The sequence below is a fragment of the Cetorhinus maximus genome, chromosome 14 (assembly GCF_964194155.1).
Source record: "Cetorhinus maximus chromosome 14, sCetMax3.hap1.1, whole genome shotgun sequence".
NCBI lineage: Eukaryota > Metazoa > Chordata > Chondrichthyes > Lamniformes > Cetorhinidae > Cetorhinus > Cetorhinus maximus.
In genome coordinates this window covers 53,878,206-53,901,324 of record NC_135892.1, presented here as the reverse complement: position 1 = coordinate 53,901,324, position 23,119 = coordinate 53,878,206, and the positions used below count along the sequence as shown (strand labels likewise).

Here is a 23,119-nt window from a genome sequence, read left to right as displayed (position 1 = left end):
ATTGAAGGACCGATGTCCTTTGAATATGCTTTTCAGTCAATTATTTTTAGATTCTCATCAGAAGATTCACTTCAGCTTTGTTTTTCCTGTGAACATTTCTACCTACCAAACATCACAATTCACCATATTTCACCATTTTTGCGACAAAGATTAAAATGGCCACTCCATAGAGAAGGCTAGCAATTAAAGAGTAAATTTTCCACTTGTGTACTTGATATAGGACTCTTGCCCACCAGAAGCACTTAATCAGGAAACCATTCATACAGGCAAAGCCCACAATTTTTCACCCGTTAATTTTAATGAATGGAAAATCATAGGCTGCATCAGCATAATTTCCTAATATGTGCTCCTGGTGGGCGCGGCTTTATATTAGGAATGTGCAAGTGAAAAATTTACACTAACTTTAAGCCTAGAACCTTAAGTGGTTCTTCTGACAAACTTACTGACTAAAACACAAATTAGTTTGGATGTTTCACACTGATTAGGTAATTATACAGTTTATTATAATTAATGTGTTCTTACCTTGCTGCAGTAAGGACATTCTCCAAAGATGATGTTAAAACTTTGTCTAGAGTGAGGTAGCCCTCGTAACCACTGCAGGGTTGAACATTTCAATAATTATCAAAATACAGTGATGTGTATGTTTGGATACATCATGCAGTTCAAAAATAACAGAAGCTATAAATGTTAGGCTTTTAAAATGTGTTTTAAGTTTTACTAACCTCATAAAGGCACTCTTGATGGAATGGCTGCCCACAACGTGGGTCATCACATACTTGGTCTGGTATGGATGAAGCAAGTCGGTATGCGTAACAAATTCCACATTCCATACTGAAACTCTGCCAAATGAATAAATGCAGTTAAGAAAATGGGCTTCTTCTCAGAATTCGTCTACACTATAAACTCCAGAGATGGAGGTCACCCCCTAAATGTAATATTTTATATATACAATGTTTAAAATACACCGACTTTATCTGTACCCTTCCCCCGAGCCCTCAAACAGCCAGGACAGTACTTAGGCAGGACACCCCATTTGAACTGTTCTCCAACTTTTTCCTTTTAGCCACAGTTTGATGTGTGCACATGCTTTTCACCAAGACCTAATTGTAGCAGGTGCCAAAGAACTATTTTTGGAAATGTCAATTTTAATAATTAAAAAGCATAGTAGTTGAGGGCAAAGATAATTTTAAAATTATTTTGCTTCTACAGCAGTATCATAGGGTGGAAACCATAAAAGGCGCAAATGGGGTCAAAGCTGAGTGAGTACAAAAAGTCAGCTTTCTGAGTGATTATTTCATCCAAGTGACAAAATGATCATCATCCCCTCCCCAATTTAAGATATGGTGAATAAAATCAACAGCTTTGATATGAAATGGAAGTACCAGAAAGGCTAAAAAGAATTCGAAATAAATACATCCACAAACATATATCATGCTTACACCAGAGTGCTAAGAGAGAAGAGCAAAGAAATCAGAGGTACAGATAATCATAATAAGGGTGTCTAATGGCACTGAAGAGGCACCAGTAGATGGAAAACATTGTGCCCATATTGAAATAGGCTGACAAAACTTTGGCAACCTCAGACTCAATAGTCTTACCTCCAATCTACATAAAATAAAGGATTGTCAGAAATAATTTTGAGGATTATCTGTACAATAATAACTTAATCATCAATCAACTTGAATTTAGATGGGGAAGATCATAGCTGACCAACCTCCTCAACCCCTTTGGAGGAAGTGACAATCTAAGTGGACCTATGACAGTGTACATTTTGACCTGAAAATCAATTAATTTAACTCAAGGTGAGCCTCAGGTAATATTTCATCAGATTTTTTTGATTAGGATGTTAAACCAAGGTACTACTTATTTCCCAGGTGGTCTTAAGATTCCACAGCACTATTCAAAGAAGACATGGGATTTTCTCCATTACAGGCCAACATTTATCAATCAACCAACACCAGCAAATGGATTAATTAATTGGTCATTTCTCACATTGCTGCTTGTGGGAACTTACCATGCCAGGTTTCCCTAGATAACAAGTGACAACACCTCAAAAGTAATTCATGCTATGAAGCACTTTAGAATGTTCTGAGGATGATGTAAGAGGTACTACATAAATGCAAGTCTTTATTTTTTTCTTTAAATCTTGGGTAAGAAACAATTACTAGAGAAGTTAAATCAGAGTGGGGACAGTTAACAAGTGGGTGCCTTGGGACTTGTGATTGAACCACTATTATTTCTCATTTATAAAAATTCCTGAATTCAGAAACTCAATGAACTGGATTATATGTTGAGGATGGGCTCCCTGCACCCCAGTGTAAATGTCGGGGCAAGCCCACCTCTGCTTAGTCCACTCGTTCTGCTTTAATTTTCTGGTGAATGGCCCTTTAATTAGTATAGGGCAGGACTTCCGCCCATCTCGAAGTGGAAGGCCCGCCTCAAAGTGCTGCTGACCTTAATCTGAGGCCGGCAGCTCTGCACACTGGTAGTGCCTGCAGGAGCAGTGGCCGCTGCTGGTGCTGCAGGTAGGCTAAGGAGATGTGGTGGTCAGGTAAGTCCTGGATCTTGCTGGGGCCAAACTGACAAGAACTGGTGAGGGGGTTGGGGGGCATTTTGGACAGGGGAGGATGGACATGGGGAGGCAAAATAGTGGGGAGGGGCTCAGATTGGCACCAGAACCTGGAAAGAGGCACAAACGCCCCCCTTAACTGACCAACAGCCTGCAGGCTTAAATATTGGTCACAGATCTTTCCCGCCACCCTTTAAATCAGATTGGCAGCTGGATGAAGCCCTTAATTGGGCATTAATTGTCTACTTAAGGGTTTCAATTGGGGCATGGGCTGGCAATCAACCTGATGCCTCACCTGCCCTCATAAAATCAAAGTGGGGTGGGGTGCAGGCATGATGCTGAGAGCACAGTGCCCTAATTTATGGGTCCACCCTGCCTGCTTTCCCGCCTTTGGATAACCTGTAAAATTCAGCCCCAATGTAAAATTCATCAAATTTGCAGGTGATGCCAAACTAGGAAGGGCAATGAAATTAGAAATTGCAGAAAATATTAGAAAAAAACTAATTTATACAGTGCATTTTATGAACTGAGGATGTCCCAGAGCATTTCATAGTCTATGAAGTATGTTTGATGTGTAGTCACTTGTAAGGCAGGCAACATGACGGTAAATTTGCATACATCAAGGTACCATAAAAAAAAAGATAATGACCAGATAAACTGTTTTACTGATGTTTTGGTCGAGAATGAATATTACTCTTTCAGGGAGACAGCAGAGACACAACAGACTGCATAACCTCCTTCTCTGCTGTAACCGTTCTATGATTCTATGACCAAGGTACTTACTTAATTTAGCTAATCCCCAAAATATACAAATGGAAAGAACAGATGAAGTGTGATAGACAAGCGTGAAGTACTCTACAAGGAAGACACACATACCATAAATGATCCTTAAATCCTTAAGAAAAAAAGAGTTAGGGAAGGTAAATGTTCAAACTACAGTGCTCAGTTAGGCTGCACCTTGAATACTGCATTCAGCTCTGACCTTCAAATAATAGTCACAACAGGGAAAGTGGGACCCAGTAGGTAAAAAATCAGGAAATTTTTATAAGGTGGCCTATTTGAGATGCCAGTTATGTGGTGGTGGGAAACTGGAAATTTACCCTATTCAAAGGTGGAGATGGTGCAAGGAGAACTATAAGGCTGATCCATATTTAAGAGTGATCCGTTTAAGATCCGTGTCAGAGTTATTGGGAAAGACTTGAGAAAATTGGGCTTTTCAGTCTAAAAAGGAAACATAAAAGGTGATCTTATAGAAGGTATAAAAAGATAGTCAAAGGATCGGAAAAAGTAAATACAGAATATTATTTTAAATTTCAGAAGCTGTGTAAGGAAATACAGATTAAAACGAGTGAAAAAAAATTTAGAAGTGATATCAGGAAATTGTTTTTCACACAGAGATGCTAAACATGTGGAACAGAGATCCAGTTAAAGGCTGAAGAAAACCCTGGAATAATTGGATGCTGCACTGGAAGGACTTAAAGGATCTTTCTGGATGAATGAGCTGAGAAAGACCAAATTGCTTCCTTATCTGTAATTGTCTTCCGCTCTTTTAACATGAAATGATAGTCAGAAGCCTTTGGTTTCAGCTGAGTAGAACAACAATTTAATGGGCTTAACATAGTTCACAATTCACTGGCTAGCTAGAGGTTTAATAGGCAAAAAAATCACCTTTGTCAAATTATAAGGCAAGTGTAAGAAAAGAATACTCTAAGGGAGACAAAATATATACAGGAGGGAATGTATATTCTTACAGTAATATTGTTAATGAGTGCTGAACTCTACATCCACCATTTTGTCATCTTCAGTTACTGAAGTACTCTGAAAATAAGCCCAGTGTCTAATGAGCATTATTGTCCAGAACACATGTAGGTAAGTTTGAAATTTAATTTTATCCAAGGAAGTGTCAAATATTTAGTGAAGGCTAATAAATATAACTTCTGAAAGCCTTCCCTGGAGTTTTGCTTCAAGAAAATAATTTAAATGTACTAATTTACTACTTCCAACTGCACATGTTGTTAGTGTTTTTACAAACTACAGATTTAGGCCTTTATCATGTGTACATTGTGTTTTATTATCATGTGTTTTTTATGGATTCGTAATACTAATTGCACTTGCTTTTACAGAAAATTGCTAGATATCTAGTTTGCAGTTATGGTTCCTGTAGAATGGAGAAACATACATGCATTTCTCATGTACCGTTGCAATTAGAGCATCCAGTGACCAGCTATCAATGTCACTTCCCTGCTAGCCAAAAGAAGACATAAAAGAGATTCGCACCTGAAGGCAATGTCTTCCTTCCCAAGGTAGAATATATAAGTATGGCTAGAAATTCCCCATCAATTGTGCACTGTTTGAGTGGTAGACAGCCATGAGAATGAAAGTAAGAGTGCAGTGGGAAAGCTTGTTTAGCTACTGGGTTCAAGCTACAATACATTTATATTTTCAGGGATGCGGATAAATTAATTTCACATTCACACACAATAATCTCTGCCCACCTGTATAATTGACTAGTTATATTTGTAGCATACCCCTACAGTCCTTTGGGAACTTTTATATTTACATGCAGTAGTGATGCCAGGCTTCCTTTATAGCAGGAACAGTTTGAATATTCTTAAATAACAGACTAAGAAGTTTGGTTGATGCACGGTAAAGGTTTGTAGTAACCTCTTCTAAATGAAATCACTTGGATATACAATGAACGGGGTAGCCTCTTCACATGTAACATCATTTCAATTGCTTTAAACAGCCTTCACTTTGGCCTGAATTTTTCCTGCGTCAGGCGGGCTCGGTGGGAGCGTTCGGGAACTCGACCACCGCCCGCGATTGGGTACACACTGCCATTTTACGTGGGCCGGCCAATTAAGGCCCGCCCAGCATAATGTGCATCTCCGAGATCAGAGGGAAGGGGCAGGCAGGGGCAGGAGCTCAATGTCCACAGTGTACAATGGCGACCCGGTGGCCTATTCAAAAATGGCGCAGGCAAAGCAGGACAGATGCAGAAAGTCGTTGGAGAACAGGCCAGGCGGGAGGGCAGGTCAGCGGGGAGGTCGGCCCCGAGGTTTTCAGACGAGTGTCTCGCTGCCCTCCTGGAGAAGGTGGCAGCACGCCAGGATATCCTTGTCCCAAGGTACAGGAGGCGGCGGAGGAGGAGGAGGCCCCCCAGCGCCCACCCCCCCCACACACCCCCACCCCACCAAACATGTGTGGGAAGAGGTGGCATCCAGGGTCAGCTCCCATGATGTGGTGAGGTGCACATGGGTGCAGTGCCGCAAGCGGTTTAATGACCTCCTGCGATCGGGAAGGGTGAGTACCGTGTTGGATTGGGTCACTTAGCACAGCAGTTAGGATCCCCACCCCCCAGACCTCAGAGTTATTAGAGTGTGAGTGGCAAATGTCATCGAGGCAGCATCTGGGCAAGGGGGTGAGCCCTGGCTGCTTGGAATGAGTGTCTTGCAGCTCCAGGGTCACGAATCGGCTGAGCCCTGCAAGGGTTTTCTCAGGTGGGGTTGGCCAGGCTGCAATGGCAATGCAGGTACAGGGTGGACTAATCAATGTTCCTCTCTCCTTTCAGGAGAAGACAGCCCATAATAACGCAGAGAGGCTACGTACTGCCGGAGGACAGGCCCACCTAATCTTGACCAGATACGAGCAGGAGGCACTAGAGCTAGAGAGGCGCCATGCACCTAGATCAACCGGCCGAGGTGAGGTTGGGGTGCCATGGGGAGGTAAGATTGCAGTGCACTGTTGTCAGAATGTCTGTCATTGCAACCATTCCACTATTGTCTGTATATTGATTTGAGCCTCCAACATAGAATCCCCATTGATAATGGAGAGACGAGGGCACCCTGATCCTGGTGCCAGGCATGCACAGTAACAGTGTAATGACTTCAACTAATCACATGTCCTTGTTCCTCCTTTCAGGCTCACCAGAAGACCCTCGGTCTCGGGAGCCTGAAAGATCGCCGCTCACCCCTGGGGACATGGAGGATCTAAACGCACCAGAGTCACACCCTCTCAGCTAGGCAGGCACCAGCACAGATACCAGCACCTTGGTGGGAATAAGATCGTCGGCTAGTATCTCAGTGCACAGCGGTGAGGCTACTTCACACTCGCTTAAGGTGCAGGCGGAGGCAGAGAGTGCCCAGAGCACGGGCAGTCGGAGGAATGCTGGGGACCAGGAATATGCTCAATCGGTGGCTGATGATGGACCTCTGAAGTCGTCCCTGAGGCAGCAGATGCTGGGAGTCCAGCGGGGTGTGCGGGAGGATCTGGCGGAGATACACGAGGGAATGCGTGCCATGGTCTCTGTGATGGAGGAGTCCATGTGGAGCATGAACAATGCAATGACCCTCATGGCCGAGCGCACAGTCTCCTCCATGGAGAGAGTGGCGACTCTCGTGGAGAGGCTCCTCCAGGAGATCAATCAGGTATTCCCGGGGACGCACTCGGACCTGCAAGCCCTCACAGCGGCAATGACCTCAGGTGGTCACTGTCAGTGTGGGAGATGGATTGGGCACCCAGTATCCCAGCTAGGTGCCCATCCATCAATGGTGAGCAGGGAAGTCCAAAGTGACCTGGCATTGGTACACGAGTTGCTTGTTGTCTCTGTGGGCTCCTCTCAGGGCGCTTCGGATGAGGGCAGCAACTCCTCCGCCCTTCTGCCAGTGACCATGGCATCCGATGAGGCTGCAGCGACTGGGGAGATGCCAGCCATGGCACTAGCCGCTCCCTCCCAGGCGGGGCCAGCACAGGCTCCACGGGCCAGAGGACACTCACCAAGGTCATCAAGGCCAACAGGACAGCAAAGTGAGCAGGCTGTCTCCAATTCTGGGGCCAGCGAGGGGGGAGCACCTAGACTAGCACCCGCAAACATAAACGCAAATCACCTTCGGCACAACACAGGCTTATCTCTAGTGTTCTTTTTTTGCCCCACTTTTAAATTCTTTTTAAGTTGGTGTGATGTTGAACACCTTTACGTTTAATTTGATTTATGTATGCCAGGCTCCACACCAGTAAATGTGCTCGTTTTCAACAAGCCTCTGGGTGCTTCATTAGTTCTGCAGGTGAAGGGTAACCTATGTTGTTATGAGTGACTTGTTTGTCATTGAGCTTTATTGAAATGGCACAAAGTGCACGTTGTTCACCAAGCAAATGTTCCTGTCAGGTATCGAGTATGGAGCCTGCAGCCCAGCATATGGTAGTGGTTCATCTTTGGTAGGCTAGCTGAGGGAGTGTTGGATCAAAGCCTTCCAGGTGTTCCTGCCTCCCTGGAGGTTGCCCGGGTCAGTGTCCATTTCCTCAGCGTTCTCCTGAGCGTGCTTGTCCTCAGACTCACTACTGGACTCATCATGTGCAGCCAGAGCAGCTGTGTCAACATCATCTTCCTCCACTGCATCCCCCCTTTCCAGCATCAGATTGTGGAGAGCACAATATGCAACCACTATCAGTGACACACGATCTGGGGGTATTGCAGTGCGCCCCCTGAACGGTCCAGGCATCAGAAGTGCATCTTGAGAAGACCAATGGTTCTCTCCACGACCGCCCTTGTGGAGGCATGGCCCCTATTGTACCACTGCTCGGCCTCTGTTCTTGGATGGTGGAGAAGCGTCATGAGCCACATTTTGAGGGGATAACCCTTGTCGCCCAGCAGCCATCCATCCAGCCGGGCTGGAGCACTGAAGAACCTCGGCACCTGGGAGTGTCTCAGGATGTAAGTGTCATGGGAGCTGCCTGGGTACCTTGCACAGACTTGCAGAATCTGTATCCTGTGGTCACACACAGTCTGCATGTTCATGGAGTGGAAGCACTTCCTGTTAACGAAGGCACCCGGCTCACCCACTGGTGCCTTGATGGCCACATGTGTGCAGTCGATTGCACCCTGGAGGCAGGGTAACCCAGCAATCATGGCAAAGCCTCTGGCTCGCTCAGCCTCGTCCATGTGGTAGTGAATGAAAGTCAATGCATACCTGAACAAAGCGTCTGTCACCAGTTTGATGCAACTGTGGACAGCTGATTGGGAAACTCCAAGAAGATCACCCACCGACCCCTGGAAAGAGCCAGAGGCATAGAAGTTGAGGGCCACTGTGACCTTAAGCGCCATTGGCATGGGTTGTTCACCCACATAGTTGGAGCTGATCTCAGGGCCGATCATTTGACAGACGGAGGTCGCTGTTTCCCTCGAGAGGCTGAGCCTCCTTCGGCATTGCACCTCAGACACATTGAGGTAGCTGCATCGCCGCCTGTAAACCCTGGCAGCAGTAACAGTGTAATAACTTCAACTAATCACATGTCCTTGTTCCTCCTTTCAGGCTCACCAGAAGACCCTCAGTCTCGGGAGCCTGAAAGATCGCCGCTCACCCCCGGGGACATGGAGGATCTAAACGCACCAGTCACACCCTCTCAGCTAGGCAGGCACCAGCACAGATACCAGTACCTTGGTGGGAATAAGATCGTCGGCTAGTATCTCAGTGCACAGCGGTGAGGCCACTTCATACTCACATAAGGTGCTGGCGGAGGCAGAGAGTGCCCAGGGCACCGGCAGTCGGAGGAATGCTGGGGACCAGGAATATGCTCAATCGGTGGCTGATGTGCCGCCTCTGGAGTCGTCCCTGAGGCAGCAGATGCTGGAAGTCCAGCAGGGTGTGGACCCTTCTGCGGCCCCTCCCACTTTGCACTTCCTGTTGGTCCTGCGCCTCTCCTCTCACAGGTGGCTCCCCTGGAGGCTAAATAGGGACACCTGGCCTCCTTCCCCTTCTGGCACTCTCTTCCACCTCAGAGGAGGTGCCTCCAGCAAAGACCACAATCCTCATTCCCAGGGTAAGGGAAGGCTGTCTGATACCTGGAAGGCTCCAAGTGTTATGACACCTCTGGAGCCCTGAACTGAAGCCTGTTATTTCTGTTAAAGCAGCTCTGAAGCAAAATGAAGTTCTCCTGTTCACACAAGCAAATAGCAGTAAGTAATAATCTAAAGTTCTAACAACTCGCATCAGCGAGCGCACTCACCCCTCTTATCCCGCCCGTGGATGAGGTTTTTGAAAATGTCTCCTACCCGCCTGCCCATTGCGCCTGTGCGACACCCTGAAAATCTCATGGGCTGCGAAAAATCGAATTCAATCGGTGCCTCAAGGGACTTAACTGACCCGTTAATTAATGGCGGGCACGCATCCGTACTAATAGCACACCTGCCTTCCGAAATATCACAATGGTGCACAGTGATGTCGGGACGCACACCCGGCGTCATCGCGTGTTGTTTTACGTGCCAGCGTGTCGGGTCCGCCCCCGCACGCCGATTGTAAAATCCTGGCCTTTGTGTATCTTTAGATAAAGAGGACCATTTCAAGTTTGCAGGATCTGCACCTCTAAAATATCATCCCAAACAAAAAGCATATGTAGAACTACTTAAAAATTGTATGTATCACCACAATTTTCTACGAAGCTGCAGCAATTTTCAGAAATTTTAAGCGATAGCTGCTTTATCTTTCACACCACCAGAGCCATGTACATATTTTAAAAGCTGGACAAAGTCAGAAAGAGAAACTGGATTATGTCATTTTTGGTTTTGAATAGAGTAGTTGTAACTTACAGACTTCTCATGGGTGGCAGGGGATGGAAAGTCTATCTCCAACATATCCTTTAGGTTTTGCAACACGGTGCACTCCGGAGACCTGGAAAGCACATCCTATATTTATTTGCAAAGATTTTATTTAGTCACTGGGTGATAAAGACTATTTCTTTTCAGCAAGCTCTCAGATGAGACTAATATTTGAGCACTACTTACCAAAGATGCATGTTAGTGTTCAGCTTGTTCCTCAGTGGAGTTACCACTAGGATCAAATGAATATGGTTACCTCTTTAAATTTTAACAGGAATTAACAAAAAAAATCTGAAAGTCAAACCTGATCTGTAGGACCACATACCATGATCAGCACCAAGGAAGCAGCATTCAGGCAACATTTTAGAATGTCTAGGATCCACTTCCACATTTATTGAAGCATTGTTACCTGTGAAATCCAAGAACAAATTATCAAGAATAAACAACCCAGCAACATTTAACATTGCTAACTGATGTCAAACTCAACTGATCAAATGGAGGTTTTTTAAAAAAGTAACCTTCAACAATAGTGGCAGCGCTGTGTCATAAAGCAAGGACAATAAGCAGTGTAGCAAAGCATTTCTATAGGAGTCACTCTACCTCTCTGACCAAGCTTTTGGTCATCTGTCATAACTCTTTGCATGGCTCTGTAAAATTTTCTGATAAATCTCCTGAGAAGAAACCTGTGACTTTTACTAATTGCAGCTGCTATATAATTGAAAATTGTTATTGATCCTATCAATATGATCAGATGTCCTCCTGTTTAGAGTCATGATCTTCACAGCATTTAAGATGTGGAAGGAAAACAACAAATAGATAAGAGCTAAAGCTAAGCAAATATCAGGTTTTCATATCACAACTTCAAAAACAGTAGTAAAATCAAGGTTTACTAGGTCTTATTGGAGGGGTCATAAAAATACATTGTGCAGTGGGATTTCAGTTTTTTAATAGTGTTCCTATGACCATTTTTTAAAGAAATGCTGAATAGTTCATCAGTATCTGTACCATTCAATTTTTTCCTCTATGTCATTTCAGAACCTATTCAGATAAATCCATTACTTATAATAAAAGCTTTGTACCTATGGCAATTCTCCGTGTTGTGGTAGCCCGTGCTGGTTTTTCTGGTTCTAGGACCCAGGTTTTCTCATCTATTTCATCCATAACATCCCAGAATTCCTGCAGTGACTCCAGTGCTGCCAGGAACTGACTGTGGAGGTTTGTTAAGGAGCTCTGGAAAAGGAAAAGAGCAATACTGAGTTATTTGAAGTAGCAGAGAAGGTTAATGAGTGTAGTGCAGGTGATGTGTATATGAAACACTTTTTGAAAGTGCATAAATTATCACATAATAAACTTGTTAGCAAAATTGAAACTCATGGGATTAAAGGGACAGTTGCAGTGTGGATACTAAACTGACTAAGGGACATAAAGCAGAGGGGTTTGTTGAAAGCTTGTTTTTCAGGCTGGAGGGAAGTATACAATAGTAACCCCGGACGACAATGTTAGGACCACTCCTCTTTTGATGTACATTAATGAATGAGACTTGGACATACAGGGCATAATTTCAAAGCTTGCAGATGATGTGAAACTCGAAAATGAAGTAAACAGCGAGGAGTTTGGTAACAGATTTCAGGGCACAGAGAGAATGGTGAAATAGGAAGACAGCAGAATGCATAAAAGTGTAAAGCAATTTATTTTGGCTGGAAGAAAGAGGACTATGGGGGAAAGGAGCAGAAGCATATGCTGAGAGGGTTAGGTGAACAAGGGTGGGCAGAGGCTCATGTGGAGCATATACACTAGCAAGCCAAACTAGATGGCATATTTTTAAAGAGGGTGCAGGAACATATGTATGTGTACAAGTCTTTGAAGTTGGCAGAACAAGGTAAAAAGGATGTTAAAAAGGCATACAGGACTCTCGGTCTCACAGATCTAGGCAGAATACAAAAGCAAGAAATTCTTTCCAAACCTTTGCACAACCTTGGTTGGGCCCCAGCTAAAGTATTGTGTTCAATTCTGGGCATCCCACTAAAGGAAAAATGCCAAAGAGCGGAATCGCCCCATATTTGCACTAAGTGTGGTAGCAGGCGGACCGGCCGGCCGCAATGGTGGCCTTCCATGCCGTATCATCCCAAACCTGCCGCATTAATTATGCATCCCGGGAAGCATGCCATTTCCATGGCGGGCGGGCTTTCATTCATCCACCACGCCATCACCTCACTGCTTCAGTGCGCCGGGCGCCATATTTAAAGTCTAGTAATGCGTACACCTCTCAGTGCTTCCAGACCACAACTGCAGCAAAGAAGACATGGCCCTGAAAGGCAAAAAGACTGCAGTTCAATTACACATCCCTTGAGTGCCTTTTGGACGCAGTGGAGGCTCACCTACTCCCGTTCTGGCCGCAGGGTGGGCAGAATCCTCACTAATCCGGCCTAGGAGCCGGTGGCAGTGATGGTCAGTGCCAACGCCCTTCAAAAGAGGACAGCCACCCAATGCTGCAAGAGGATGAATGATCTCCTCCATTCCACCAGGGTAAGTCACTTTTCTTATCACTCTCTTTCTTATCACAAACAGAACTATCCAGCTGGCCGGTGATGATCTGGACCATCCCTGTGCTGACCGTGAGGTCAGCGGTGCTCTACCAAGTGAAAATCCAGCAGTGAAACATCCATTGGACAACCAGGCAGTGAGTGATGTGTCCTGTTTCACAGGTCACTGCCATGCACTAATTATTTCCCCTTGCTTCTGCAGGCACATCTGGAAACAGCTGACGGAGACCACGACCCAGGACCTCCAATCAAGCCCTGAAGAAACCTCTGAAGAGGAATCTGGAGGCATCCTTCTTTTAGTCCCATCACAGCGCTCACCCACACCTTCCACCAGCACAGAGACACACACCTCAGTGGGACCTAGCTTTACAGTAGCCTCGGGGTCACAATCTGGTGAGCACATCGCACTGTCTGATCCGCAGCAGGGACTCCCCAGGTGTCCGGAACTCGGAGGACTGCTTGAAGCCAGAAATCTGCTGAGTCCTAGTCAGATGAGGAGCCTCTGTACTCGATCATATCATAGTTGCTGGAGCTGCAAAGGCAAGCTCGGAAATATCAGGAAGTGATATCCGCTGCACTCCTCAGATTGCAAGGCACGATGGAGGAGTCCGTCCGCCTTCAGGCTGAGGTGATAGCGCCGGCATGCCAATGCACTGAGGGCAACACTGGTAGGATGGCGGCTGCCATGGAGAACTTGGTCCAGGGCGTCGCTCCTACACTGCTGCATGGGCTCAACTCCATCGCTGACCTCCAACAATGTGTACACGGGAGGGGTGCAGAGCAGATCAAATCATACTCCAGCTACCCATTCTCCTCAAGGAGTCAGCCAGGGACCCTTGGGCACCCATAGAGAGGTGGATCAACAGGTGTACCCCCCGGGGCCATGTATCTAGGTGACTCTGGGAGTGTCCGGCCCATCCGAATCCTCTCTTCCTGTGACCTCAACAGCTCCAGCTCCACAGGCCGAGGAGGGCGCCACTGCCACACAGCTGGACTCCAAAAGCAGGCCGGGGCCCTCCAGAGGAGGCTCATCAAGGAATTCAGACAGGGTGTAGCAGTCAGCAGGCTGCCTCTACCTCTGCTGTGGATGGCCAGGCAGCATGGTTGGGAGAGTTAAGATGTAACTCTTTTGAGTCAAAACAATTAACTAAATTAACAAAATAAGGGATAAATCAAGCACAGTCCCTAAGTCAGGTCAGCTGTAAAGCCAAGGACAAAGTTTAAAAGAAACAGAGTTAAGATGTAGTTGCACAGACTGGGCTTGGGTGTTAATCACTTGTACATACTGTTCACTATTGTAAATAAATTCCCAAGAATGTCTCCCTGCCTATGGCTCCTTGCTCTGATGAGTAGTGTTCATGTCATTCAGATGTGAAACCTTTCAGCACAAGATAAAGGAAGGTGTCTCAGTTCAGGGCCAATTCCCTGTACTTTGTGCAGCCTTCAGACCAAAGTGATGGTCCAGCCTCAGACTCCCTGGACACATTACTGATGCCTGCACCTCAACGGTGCTTGTCATTGCTGCCAGAATGTTGTGGGCAGGCATCACAGAGTTCCGTCATTCTCTCTGTGTGCTCTCAGCACCTTTAAGGTGCAGCTGGCCCCCATCTCTGCAGCATCTGTGACCACTGATGCTGTGCTCCTGAGGGGCTCAGATGCTGAAGGCGGACAAAGGATTAGATGCTTTTAAAGTTTCATGGCCGCATCTCTTATGATATGACCCTGATCACAGAGCGCAAGCAAGCTGTCCTCAGTCAGAAAGGAGTCAGACATTCTCAGAGTCTATGTGAAGACTATGGAATATCCTCACTGCATGTCGTCATCATCATCCTCCTGCAATCGAGCGACTTTTAGGGCCTCCACAACGTCTCTATGACAGGAGCATAATCAAAGAGGGTATGTGCATTGCCATAAGCCAGACTGGAGTCAAATGTTCACAGATGCAACATGAGGATCTATGGTGTCTCCTCACTGCATATTGTCATCATCCTCCACAAATCTAGCAGCTATGAGGGCCTCCCAAGCGTGCCTGCCTTGTCTGGCCAGTGCAAGGGCCGCATCATCACCTTCGAGGACCTCCTCACCCTCATCCCTGTCGGCAGGATCCTCATCAGAGGAGACCTCCATCTCCTCCTCAGCCAGCCCCTGTCCCCGTTACAACCTGGTGCTGCAAAGGGCGCAGCAGACAAAGATGAAGCATGACATCCTCTGTGGACCATATTGCAGGGCTCCACCTGACCGGTCCAGGCACTGAAATGTCATTTTCAGCATCCCGATGGTCTGCTCCACCATGTTGCAAGTTGCAGTATGAGCCTCGTTATACCGTCGCTCTGCTGCAGTCTGAGGTTGCCAAACAGGCCACATCATCTACGCGTAGCCCTTGTCCTTGAGGAGCCATCTCATCAGCTTCTGTGGACCCTGGAGGACTTCAAGGATCTGTGGCCAACTGAAAATGTAAGAGTCTTGCACACACCCTGGAAACCGTGCGCAGACCTGCAGGACGCATTTGTGGTGGTTGCACACCAGCTGCACATTCAGCAAATGGAAGCCCTTGCAGTTGACGTAGTTGACCACGTGTTGCGATGGAGATCTGAGTGCCACCTGAGTGCAGTCGATGGCAGCCTGCACCTGTGGGAAAGCCGAGATCTGGGCAAATCCAATCGCTCTTGCATCATGGCTGTCCTGGTCCCGGGCGAAATGCACAAAGTTGTGTGCTCTCGTGAAGATGGCATCCGTGACCTCATGGATGCATTTGTGAGTAGAGGCTCGTGATATCCCACAGAGGTCGCCTTTGGAGCCCTGACAGGTGCCACTGACGTAGGAATTGTCACTGTCATTTTGACAGCCACTGGTAATGGATGCCCTCCACGTCCTTGTGGCGCCAAATCCTGCAGTAGCTGGCAGATGATATCGACCTGCTCCCTAGACATGCGCAGTCTTCGGTGACACTGGTTCTCGGTCATCCGCAGGAATGAAAGGCGGCGTCTATAGCCTCGGTCTAGATAGGCGCCGACCAGTGACGGCTCGCTGTGGCTCTTCGGCGGTGTGTGCGGGTGCCCAAGCCGCCCCTTCTTCCAGAGGGTGCTGCTCCTCCATCTGCAGAGCCAAGCACCTCAGTCGCTCTCTTGTCTGTCATCTTCGCTCTCTGTACGCGATGAGGCATACAGCTCGGTCACCAGGCTCCATGATCCTGATGTACCCCTCCTGCAGGATGAAAGAGAGAGACGCATGGGTTTACTAAGAATCTGCCTTGGTTAAGTCTGAAGGCCCCTTAATGTATCCCGAAGAGTGCTTGGATGGCCAGAGTTTAGGGTGCTGCATGGCTGCCTGAAACCCCACCTCTCTGCCCCACTGGACTGCATGCTGTGCTCTCAGTTCAGGTGCAGGCATTCTCCTAACTTGCATTGCAAGGCTGCGTCATTAGCTTGACCCATGGGGGAGACTGATCCAAACTGGGATGATGACATCACAAGGGGCTGTGAGTGCCTCTGCCAGTGACTGCTCCATGGCCAGTTTTAGCATGGAGATTGTACAACACGCCCAGTCGTCCAACTGTTCTGTAGCCCGCTCATTAGTTTGCAGTCTGTGCCCGAGGGGTGAATAGCTCTGCAGTACTTAGTGGCACATTCATGTCTCTGCGCTGCTTGAGTGGGCAGAGAAGCTAGAGGTCCGACTCCAAGCATATCAATGTGGCTGCACCTGAACTGTGTCAGAGGAATGGTCACTTTATACAAGGTTTCCCTAATGGCTGGCTTTTCTCAGCCACCACCCCAACCTCCCTGCACGTGCATGTGCGTTACCTTCAATTGCAGGGCAAGCACTTGCCGCAACCCCACCCAACACACTTCAACCGCAGGGCAGGCCTTGCCCCCCACAAGGCACCTCAACCACAAGGCAGTCCTTATCCTCCCCCCACTCCGCCTGCGCAACGCGCCTCCACCTTGATGTCCAACAGGCGACCTGGGCGAGCGCTCCACAATGTTCCTATGTACTCACCTCATAGTTCCTCTTAAAGTGCAGCCCGCCAACTCCAAACCTTTTATGTGTTGTTGCGAAACATGTCGTGGGCGGACGATCCAACTGGGGTGATGGTTCCGGCGGTTAGGCTTATAATGATATGGAGATGTATTACAATGAGGTTTCCGATGTCCGATGGTGGGAAACGCAGCCTGCCGTTGGCAGGCGGAGCGGATGATCGCAAACTGGTTTAACGATGTCATGAAACCGATTTTGGCCTTCTCGCCATATTGTCCGCTTACGCCACCGAAAATGCCCAACACCAGCGGGCACGGACGATTCTGCCAGAATGGTACCACAGAGTAAGACTTCACTTACGTGGAGAGACTAGGATATTCTTCTTAGAATAGAGAAGGACAAGGGGATTTGATAGAGTAAATAAAGGAAAAACTGCTTCTACCAGAAGGGTCAATGTCCTTAAGGCATGAACTTTATGTGATTGGCAGAAGAATCAGAGGCATTCAGAAACAATATTTTGCACAGCAATTTATGATGATCTGGAATGCACTGTCTGAATGGGTGGTGGAGGCATATTCAATAATAACTTTCAAAACGGACCTGAATAAATACTTGAAAAAAATTTGAAGCTTATGGGGAGCCAGCATCGCACAGGCACAACGGGCTCATTCCATGCTGTAGCTTCCTGTAATCTTAAGTAAAATTTGGCATAACATCTGAAAAAGTGTATTTTAAAATCAGTGTGCATTTTTAGAGCAACTAAACCTTGAATTCACAGCCGATTTTTATTTGTACAAGTGCATCACAAGTAATCAGACTATGCTGGCGTATATGCTCCACACAAGCCTCCTCTCACCCTTGTTCACCTAACCCTCTCAACATATGCTTCCACTCCTTTCTCCCCAATAGGCTCATTTAGCTTTCCATTGAATGTATTTTATAAGATTCATCTCACCCACACCGAGGGCTGAATTTTATGGGTCACCTGCAGACAGGAAAAAAATTAGGGCTTCATGCCATTGGCAGTTCACCTGCCGGCAGCCAACCTGCCACCACCACAAGTTTACAGGTAGCAGGGGAAGCATCAGATGGGCCGCCTGCCCATGGCACATATGAGGCCCTTAAGTGGCAATTAATGCTTCTGGAGCAGAAACACCATTTGTGCCAAACATCATCTCTTGTGTCAGAGAGACTCAGTGGGGCTTAGTGTTAGTGGAAGCTGGCAACAAGATGAAACAGACCTAAGGCAACTCACCAAGACTCCTTTTACAGGGCCTTCCAAACCCAAGACCTCTAACCACTAGAAGGACAAGGGCAGCAGATAGATGGGGATACCACCACCTGCAAGTTTCCCCGCAAGCCACCATTCTGACTTGGAACTATATCGCCGTTCCTTCACTGTCACTGGGTCAAAATCCTGGAAATCCCTCCCTAACAGCACTGTGGGTGTACCTACATCACATGGACTGCAGCTGTTCAAGGAGGCAGCTCACCACCACCTTCTCAAGGACTGTTGCTCATGACTCGAGAGAAATTGTCCTTATGAGTGCAGTTCACGGATGTGCAGCGCCCTGATTTTCATTGCTTGCAGCCAAGGTGCATCGTCTGAGCCCTGCTGGTCCCCTATTTAGAACCTTCATTACGGATTGTGAGGATGGTGCTATCAGAGCTAGCAAAAATTACTTAGAAACTCTGAGTGCCAAGAAGGCTACAGAAGCTGTGTGAGAGAGAGAGAGAGAGAGAAAGAGATGTGTCCTATTGCATAATGGGCCGGACTATCAGCATTCACTGTCATTAGCACTCTAAAACTGACCACAACTTCAAGATGTTGGGCATGCATTAATGAGCGTGGAAATTCTGAGAATGCAGTTTATCACGAGCTGTGGCTCCTCCCACAGCCAATCATTGAAATCAGTGAGAGTTTCAATTTTCCTGTCCCCACATCGCTGTTCAAAACCCCATGAAAAGCTACACCTTGTCCAAACAGGTGTAACTGGGTCTTTAATGATGATCTGATTAATAAAATTTGATGAACAGAATTGCCTTAGAGAAAAATAATTTTATAATGGGGTGCTGTTGAATAATTTAGATATTTTTAAAACTAATTTTTAAAAATTAAGTTTTTTTCAGAACATTTTCATTTCTACCTTCACCCCATTTGTTTGCATCAACTACAATTTGCTCCATGTAAAAAAAAACGGAAGTTATTTTATTTTAGTGATTTTTGTATCCTGGTTGGCTTGGGGGGCGGCCTGTGAAAACCCATTAATGTGTCTGGCTGCTTGAATAGCTTGATGAGATCACTCCAACTCCACACTGCGTATGTCCAGTAAAGAACACTGCAATCAGTGGCACAGTGCTTGAGGTGAAATTCTCACCAGACAGATCACCAGATTTCTCAGTGAGGCTTATCTGGTGGTCAGCGGCGAGTGCTCTTGCTTTGCCGCTGACTGCAAAATTCGGTCCAGTTTGTTTTAGTACAGGAATTAAGCAGCTTTAGTGCTGCTCCCGGAGGGCTGAAGCTAAACTTCAGTGTTGGGGCTGTGGGAGTCAGTGCATTGAATCTGGTTTTATTTGAATTTCATTTTATTTATTGTGTTTATAACTTGCTGTGTATTGCAAAAAGTCATAGAATTGTATGAAAACTTCAGTTAGAAATTAGTGATTTGTTGAATCAGTGGTATTTACTTAAGTGTTTCTCATTGTGATTGATACTGTAGAAACATCACAGTAGTTTTTAGTTAAATATTACTTATCCTTAAATCTTTCTATTCTTTTGTGTGCTATAGTTATAAATCGTATTATTCATCTCAGTACAAAACAAAAAGTCAAATATTTTATTAAGGATTTGGTGATACCAAAACACTCAACTGAGTTAAATATTTGTAAACAGTGGGAAAATGCCCATGATCAAATGCCATGTGATCAAATGTCACTTGATTAAATCTCCAAGAAATACTTCAAAATCAGAATTGGCAATTCCAGACATACCATCCTCATGAAGGGTGCTAGCAGGACAAGGAAAGTGGGTACAGGCCAGAGAAGTGGCTTGGATTCCTGAAGAAAAATGCAATATATTTTTTCTAAATTTTTATGAATGGCTTCCTTACAAAAGGGGACATTTCCCTTTCCAAGACAGCAGATGTGGAGCTTGCTGAGCTGTGTGGTTTGGTAGGCATTGTAATTTGACCACAGTGCCAAAGACGCCCACAATAGTTGGGTGTCTTCAATGTGACTCTGCATACTGTGGTGGTGTCAGCGCAGATGAGAGAAAATGGAAAAGAATAAAAAGGATAAATCACATTTATATAACGTCTTTCACGACCTTAGGAAATCACTGCACTTCAAAGCCAATGAAGTACTATTGGATTGTAGCAATTGTTAATTTAGGAAATGCAGCAGCCAATGGGTACACTGTAGGATTCCTCAAACAATAAATGTCAATCAATCTGTTTGTTGGTTAGGGGTAATGTTGACTAGAACTCCTGCCCTTTATAGAATGCCATGAGGGCAGTCAGGACCTCAGTTTGAAATTTTATTTGAAAGATGGCATCACAAACAGTGCAGCACTCTCTCATAGGCTGCACGGAAATGGCAGCCTAAACACATGCACAAGCATCTAAGGTGGGACCCGAACCCATGACCTTCCAACTTAGATCAGTTCTATGACCAGTGAACCATTACTGACATCACAACTGTCAGGATGGCATCCTAGTTGCCTAAAAATCTGCAATGAGCATGACTTCACTTTCAAGACATGGGTGCGAATACTTCCTCTACTGGTTATAGGAGTTCTACCAGCTCTCATAGGGATAGGTCCCAAAAATCTTCAATCACCCAATAAACGCAATGTACGTCTAGGGCAGGGAGTTTGTAGGCAGATATTAGGGTGGGACTCAGTACTGCCTTGCGTTTTCCATTGGGGTGGGGCAACGCAACTAATGCATCCACCTCCTTGCAGTCTGACATAATAAAAGGAAGCAGAACTAGTGTAATGGCATTCTGTACAGTACATTTCTGCAGAGGCAATGGGATCCACAAGAGTTTTCCAGGCCTAGTTTATTGAGAGATAATTATTTCCTTTGGTAGCCTTCCTAAAAAGAGGGCCAGTTTCTTTATTTCTTCAGCTGGACCTCCTGGCTATATTCACAAGAATCTGCCAGAGGCTAGTTTACTGTTGCCACTCTCCTCATTTTGTGAGCACTGACATGTTTAGCAACATTATGTAAATTCCCTAACTCTGGGAAATCTGAGAGTCAAGCACTTGAGTCACTGGCTATTTGGATTTCCACTCTACCATAAATATGGCAGTGGAAATGTATTGTCTTTTCCAAGTTTGTTGGTTTTCCTTTATGCAACTGTGCGTGCTATACCTGGACTGAAAATGCAAGATCCCTATCAGTGGGAAGATGTTCCACACCCAACACCAAATTCCTGAACAAAAACAACTTAGAATTTCACCTCTGATCAGACATTGGCATGTTTTAATAACTTGGTGGATTACTCAGCAAATGTGCACACTAAAGTTAAAGCTGATGTGACAGTTTCATTTTCAAACACATACATTATATAAATTTTTAAATATTTAAACAAAAAGCCCCATTTTTTTTGTACTGTATTTTCTCCCATGTTGCAGTTTGCTGAAACCAAGGAATGACATGACAAAGGAATACAATTCAATTTACTACACATATATTGTAAAGCCATATACATAGACACACATACAGAGAAGGGCTACATATAGACTGAAAGGAACATTGTAAAATAATCCTCCTCCAAATGCCAACTATATTTAGACTCCACAAATTAACTAAATTGTTTGTCCCATCTTTCCCCTTTTAAAGGAAAATCCAATATTTGGCCCCATCTACATCCAAAGAATCCAGCTAAGTAATGTTTTCTTCTGCTCAACTTGTAAATCAGGCCAGTGATTGACAGCTGACGGTGTCTGGCCCAGAGCCACTAACCCTTGACAGCATGACAGACTGCAGGTCCATGTTCTTTTCTCAGTCCATTCTGCTGCAGGCTCATACTTCTGCCTTTAATGTAAACTATTCTGAAAGGTTTAGTCTGCCTTAGCAATCTCTACTGAAAGTTTATTTATGGTTGTGTTACAGTAAAGTGGCTCCATCTGCTGTGGAAGTCCAAAGCAAATAGTGATCCCCTTCAGCTTGCAATGTGTAATTGGACCAAATAGCACCAATGAATTACAGTGTGTGTGATCTGCCTTGAATTTAACATCGTACCCTTTCAAAATATCTAAGGATTTTCTTTCTCCTTCTCACTTTAAAAAAAATAAAATTTCACTGCAATCTTGTCAATCATTCTAGCATAGTTTTGATTCATTAATATCTTCATCTGCTACCACTTGGCTAAACTGCAGCTTATTTTCACACACTTTTAAAACCAGATTCCTCCCACCAGATAAATAATTGTGTTCAGTAGCATTTGCATGATCTAGATTTCATTTTGATTTCACCTCATGAACATTTTTCGAGATAAATTTCCAAATAATCACTTTCATTCTCAACTCCAAGGCCCTGAGGCAGTCATGTGCTTGACAGTTCATCAACCATACTTTAGTTTCAACAAACAAAGCATTTATGCTTCATATTTTTAAATTTATTTTTTAAAAAGTTTTTTCTTTTAAACTCCAATATCTGAAGACACATTTGTAGGTAAAAAAGTAGTTGTAACGCTGATAATGGGTTTAAAAAAAAAATCAATGTCTCTATGGTTATCTTTGTGGTGCAGGCCAAGGGCTCTTAATTTAAGACACAATTCAACCATTACATTTTCTAAATCACACTGACAGAACATAACTAAAAAGCCGACTGTATGAGTATGACAATTACAGAACCTAAAAACCTGCTACAGAGTTGAAAGCCAGACCTCACTACTTTGAATGCCTGTAGCACAGAACCAGGTTTTTGAACATTTTGCAGATTCAGATGCACAATAGTGGAAAGTGCATCATTGTGCTGATCTCCCGGAAAACCAATTCATTTCTTAATTAAAAAAGAACTCAGGGTGTTAACAGCGCTGCAGCCAAAGATTAGCCTGTAGGAAATTAACCCTTTGCCTTCAGGTGATTTTCCTCAAGAAAGTCATGGACTTCAATTCATGTTTTTATTTTTGTTGCGAGTTGAGAGCAAAAGGTTAACAGCCCTGTCACTAGATAAAGCTGTCCAGTGAGATAGCAGTTACATATGGGCATAGGCCACTTTGCCCTTGATGCTCATTCCTCACTAGTCACTATGTGCCATCTCAGCTTCAAACCATTGGCTTTATCTGATCATGCTGTGAAACACCTGCACTGGCGATCAGGCTTTGGCTTGATGTGCAAAGACCTGCCATCATCTGCTTGACATTGCACAAGTTATAATTATTCATCTGAATGAATATGTCAGAGCAGCAGCAGCAGCCCTCTCATCACGGCAA

The 23,119-nt window shown here is 45.3% G+C and overlaps 1 protein-coding gene across 3 annotated transcripts in view; it reads right to left on the bottom strand.

Moving 5' to 3' along the window:
- fancl (FA complementation group L) overlaps nucleotides 1–23,119 on the bottom strand; it is an 83,954-nt gene that overhangs the window by 2,945 nt on the left and 57,890 nt on the right. For all 3 annotated transcript variants that reach the window (XM_078556925.1, XM_078556922.1, XM_078556923.1), the window contains 6 exons: nucleotides 11,240–11,390; nucleotides 10,486–10,569; nucleotides 10,347–10,392; nucleotides 10,152–10,233; nucleotides 723–839; nucleotides 523–594 (listed from right to left, as the gene is read on the bottom strand). In XM_078556925.1, coding sequence (XP_078413051.1) covers nucleotides 523–594; nucleotides 723–839; nucleotides 10,152–10,233; nucleotides 10,347–10,392; nucleotides 10,486–10,569; nucleotides 11,240–11,390 — 552 coding nt within the window. The remainder of the gene's footprint in view (nucleotides 1–522; nucleotides 595–722; nucleotides 840–10,151; nucleotides 10,234–10,346; nucleotides 10,393–10,485; nucleotides 10,570–11,239; nucleotides 11,391–23,119) is intronic.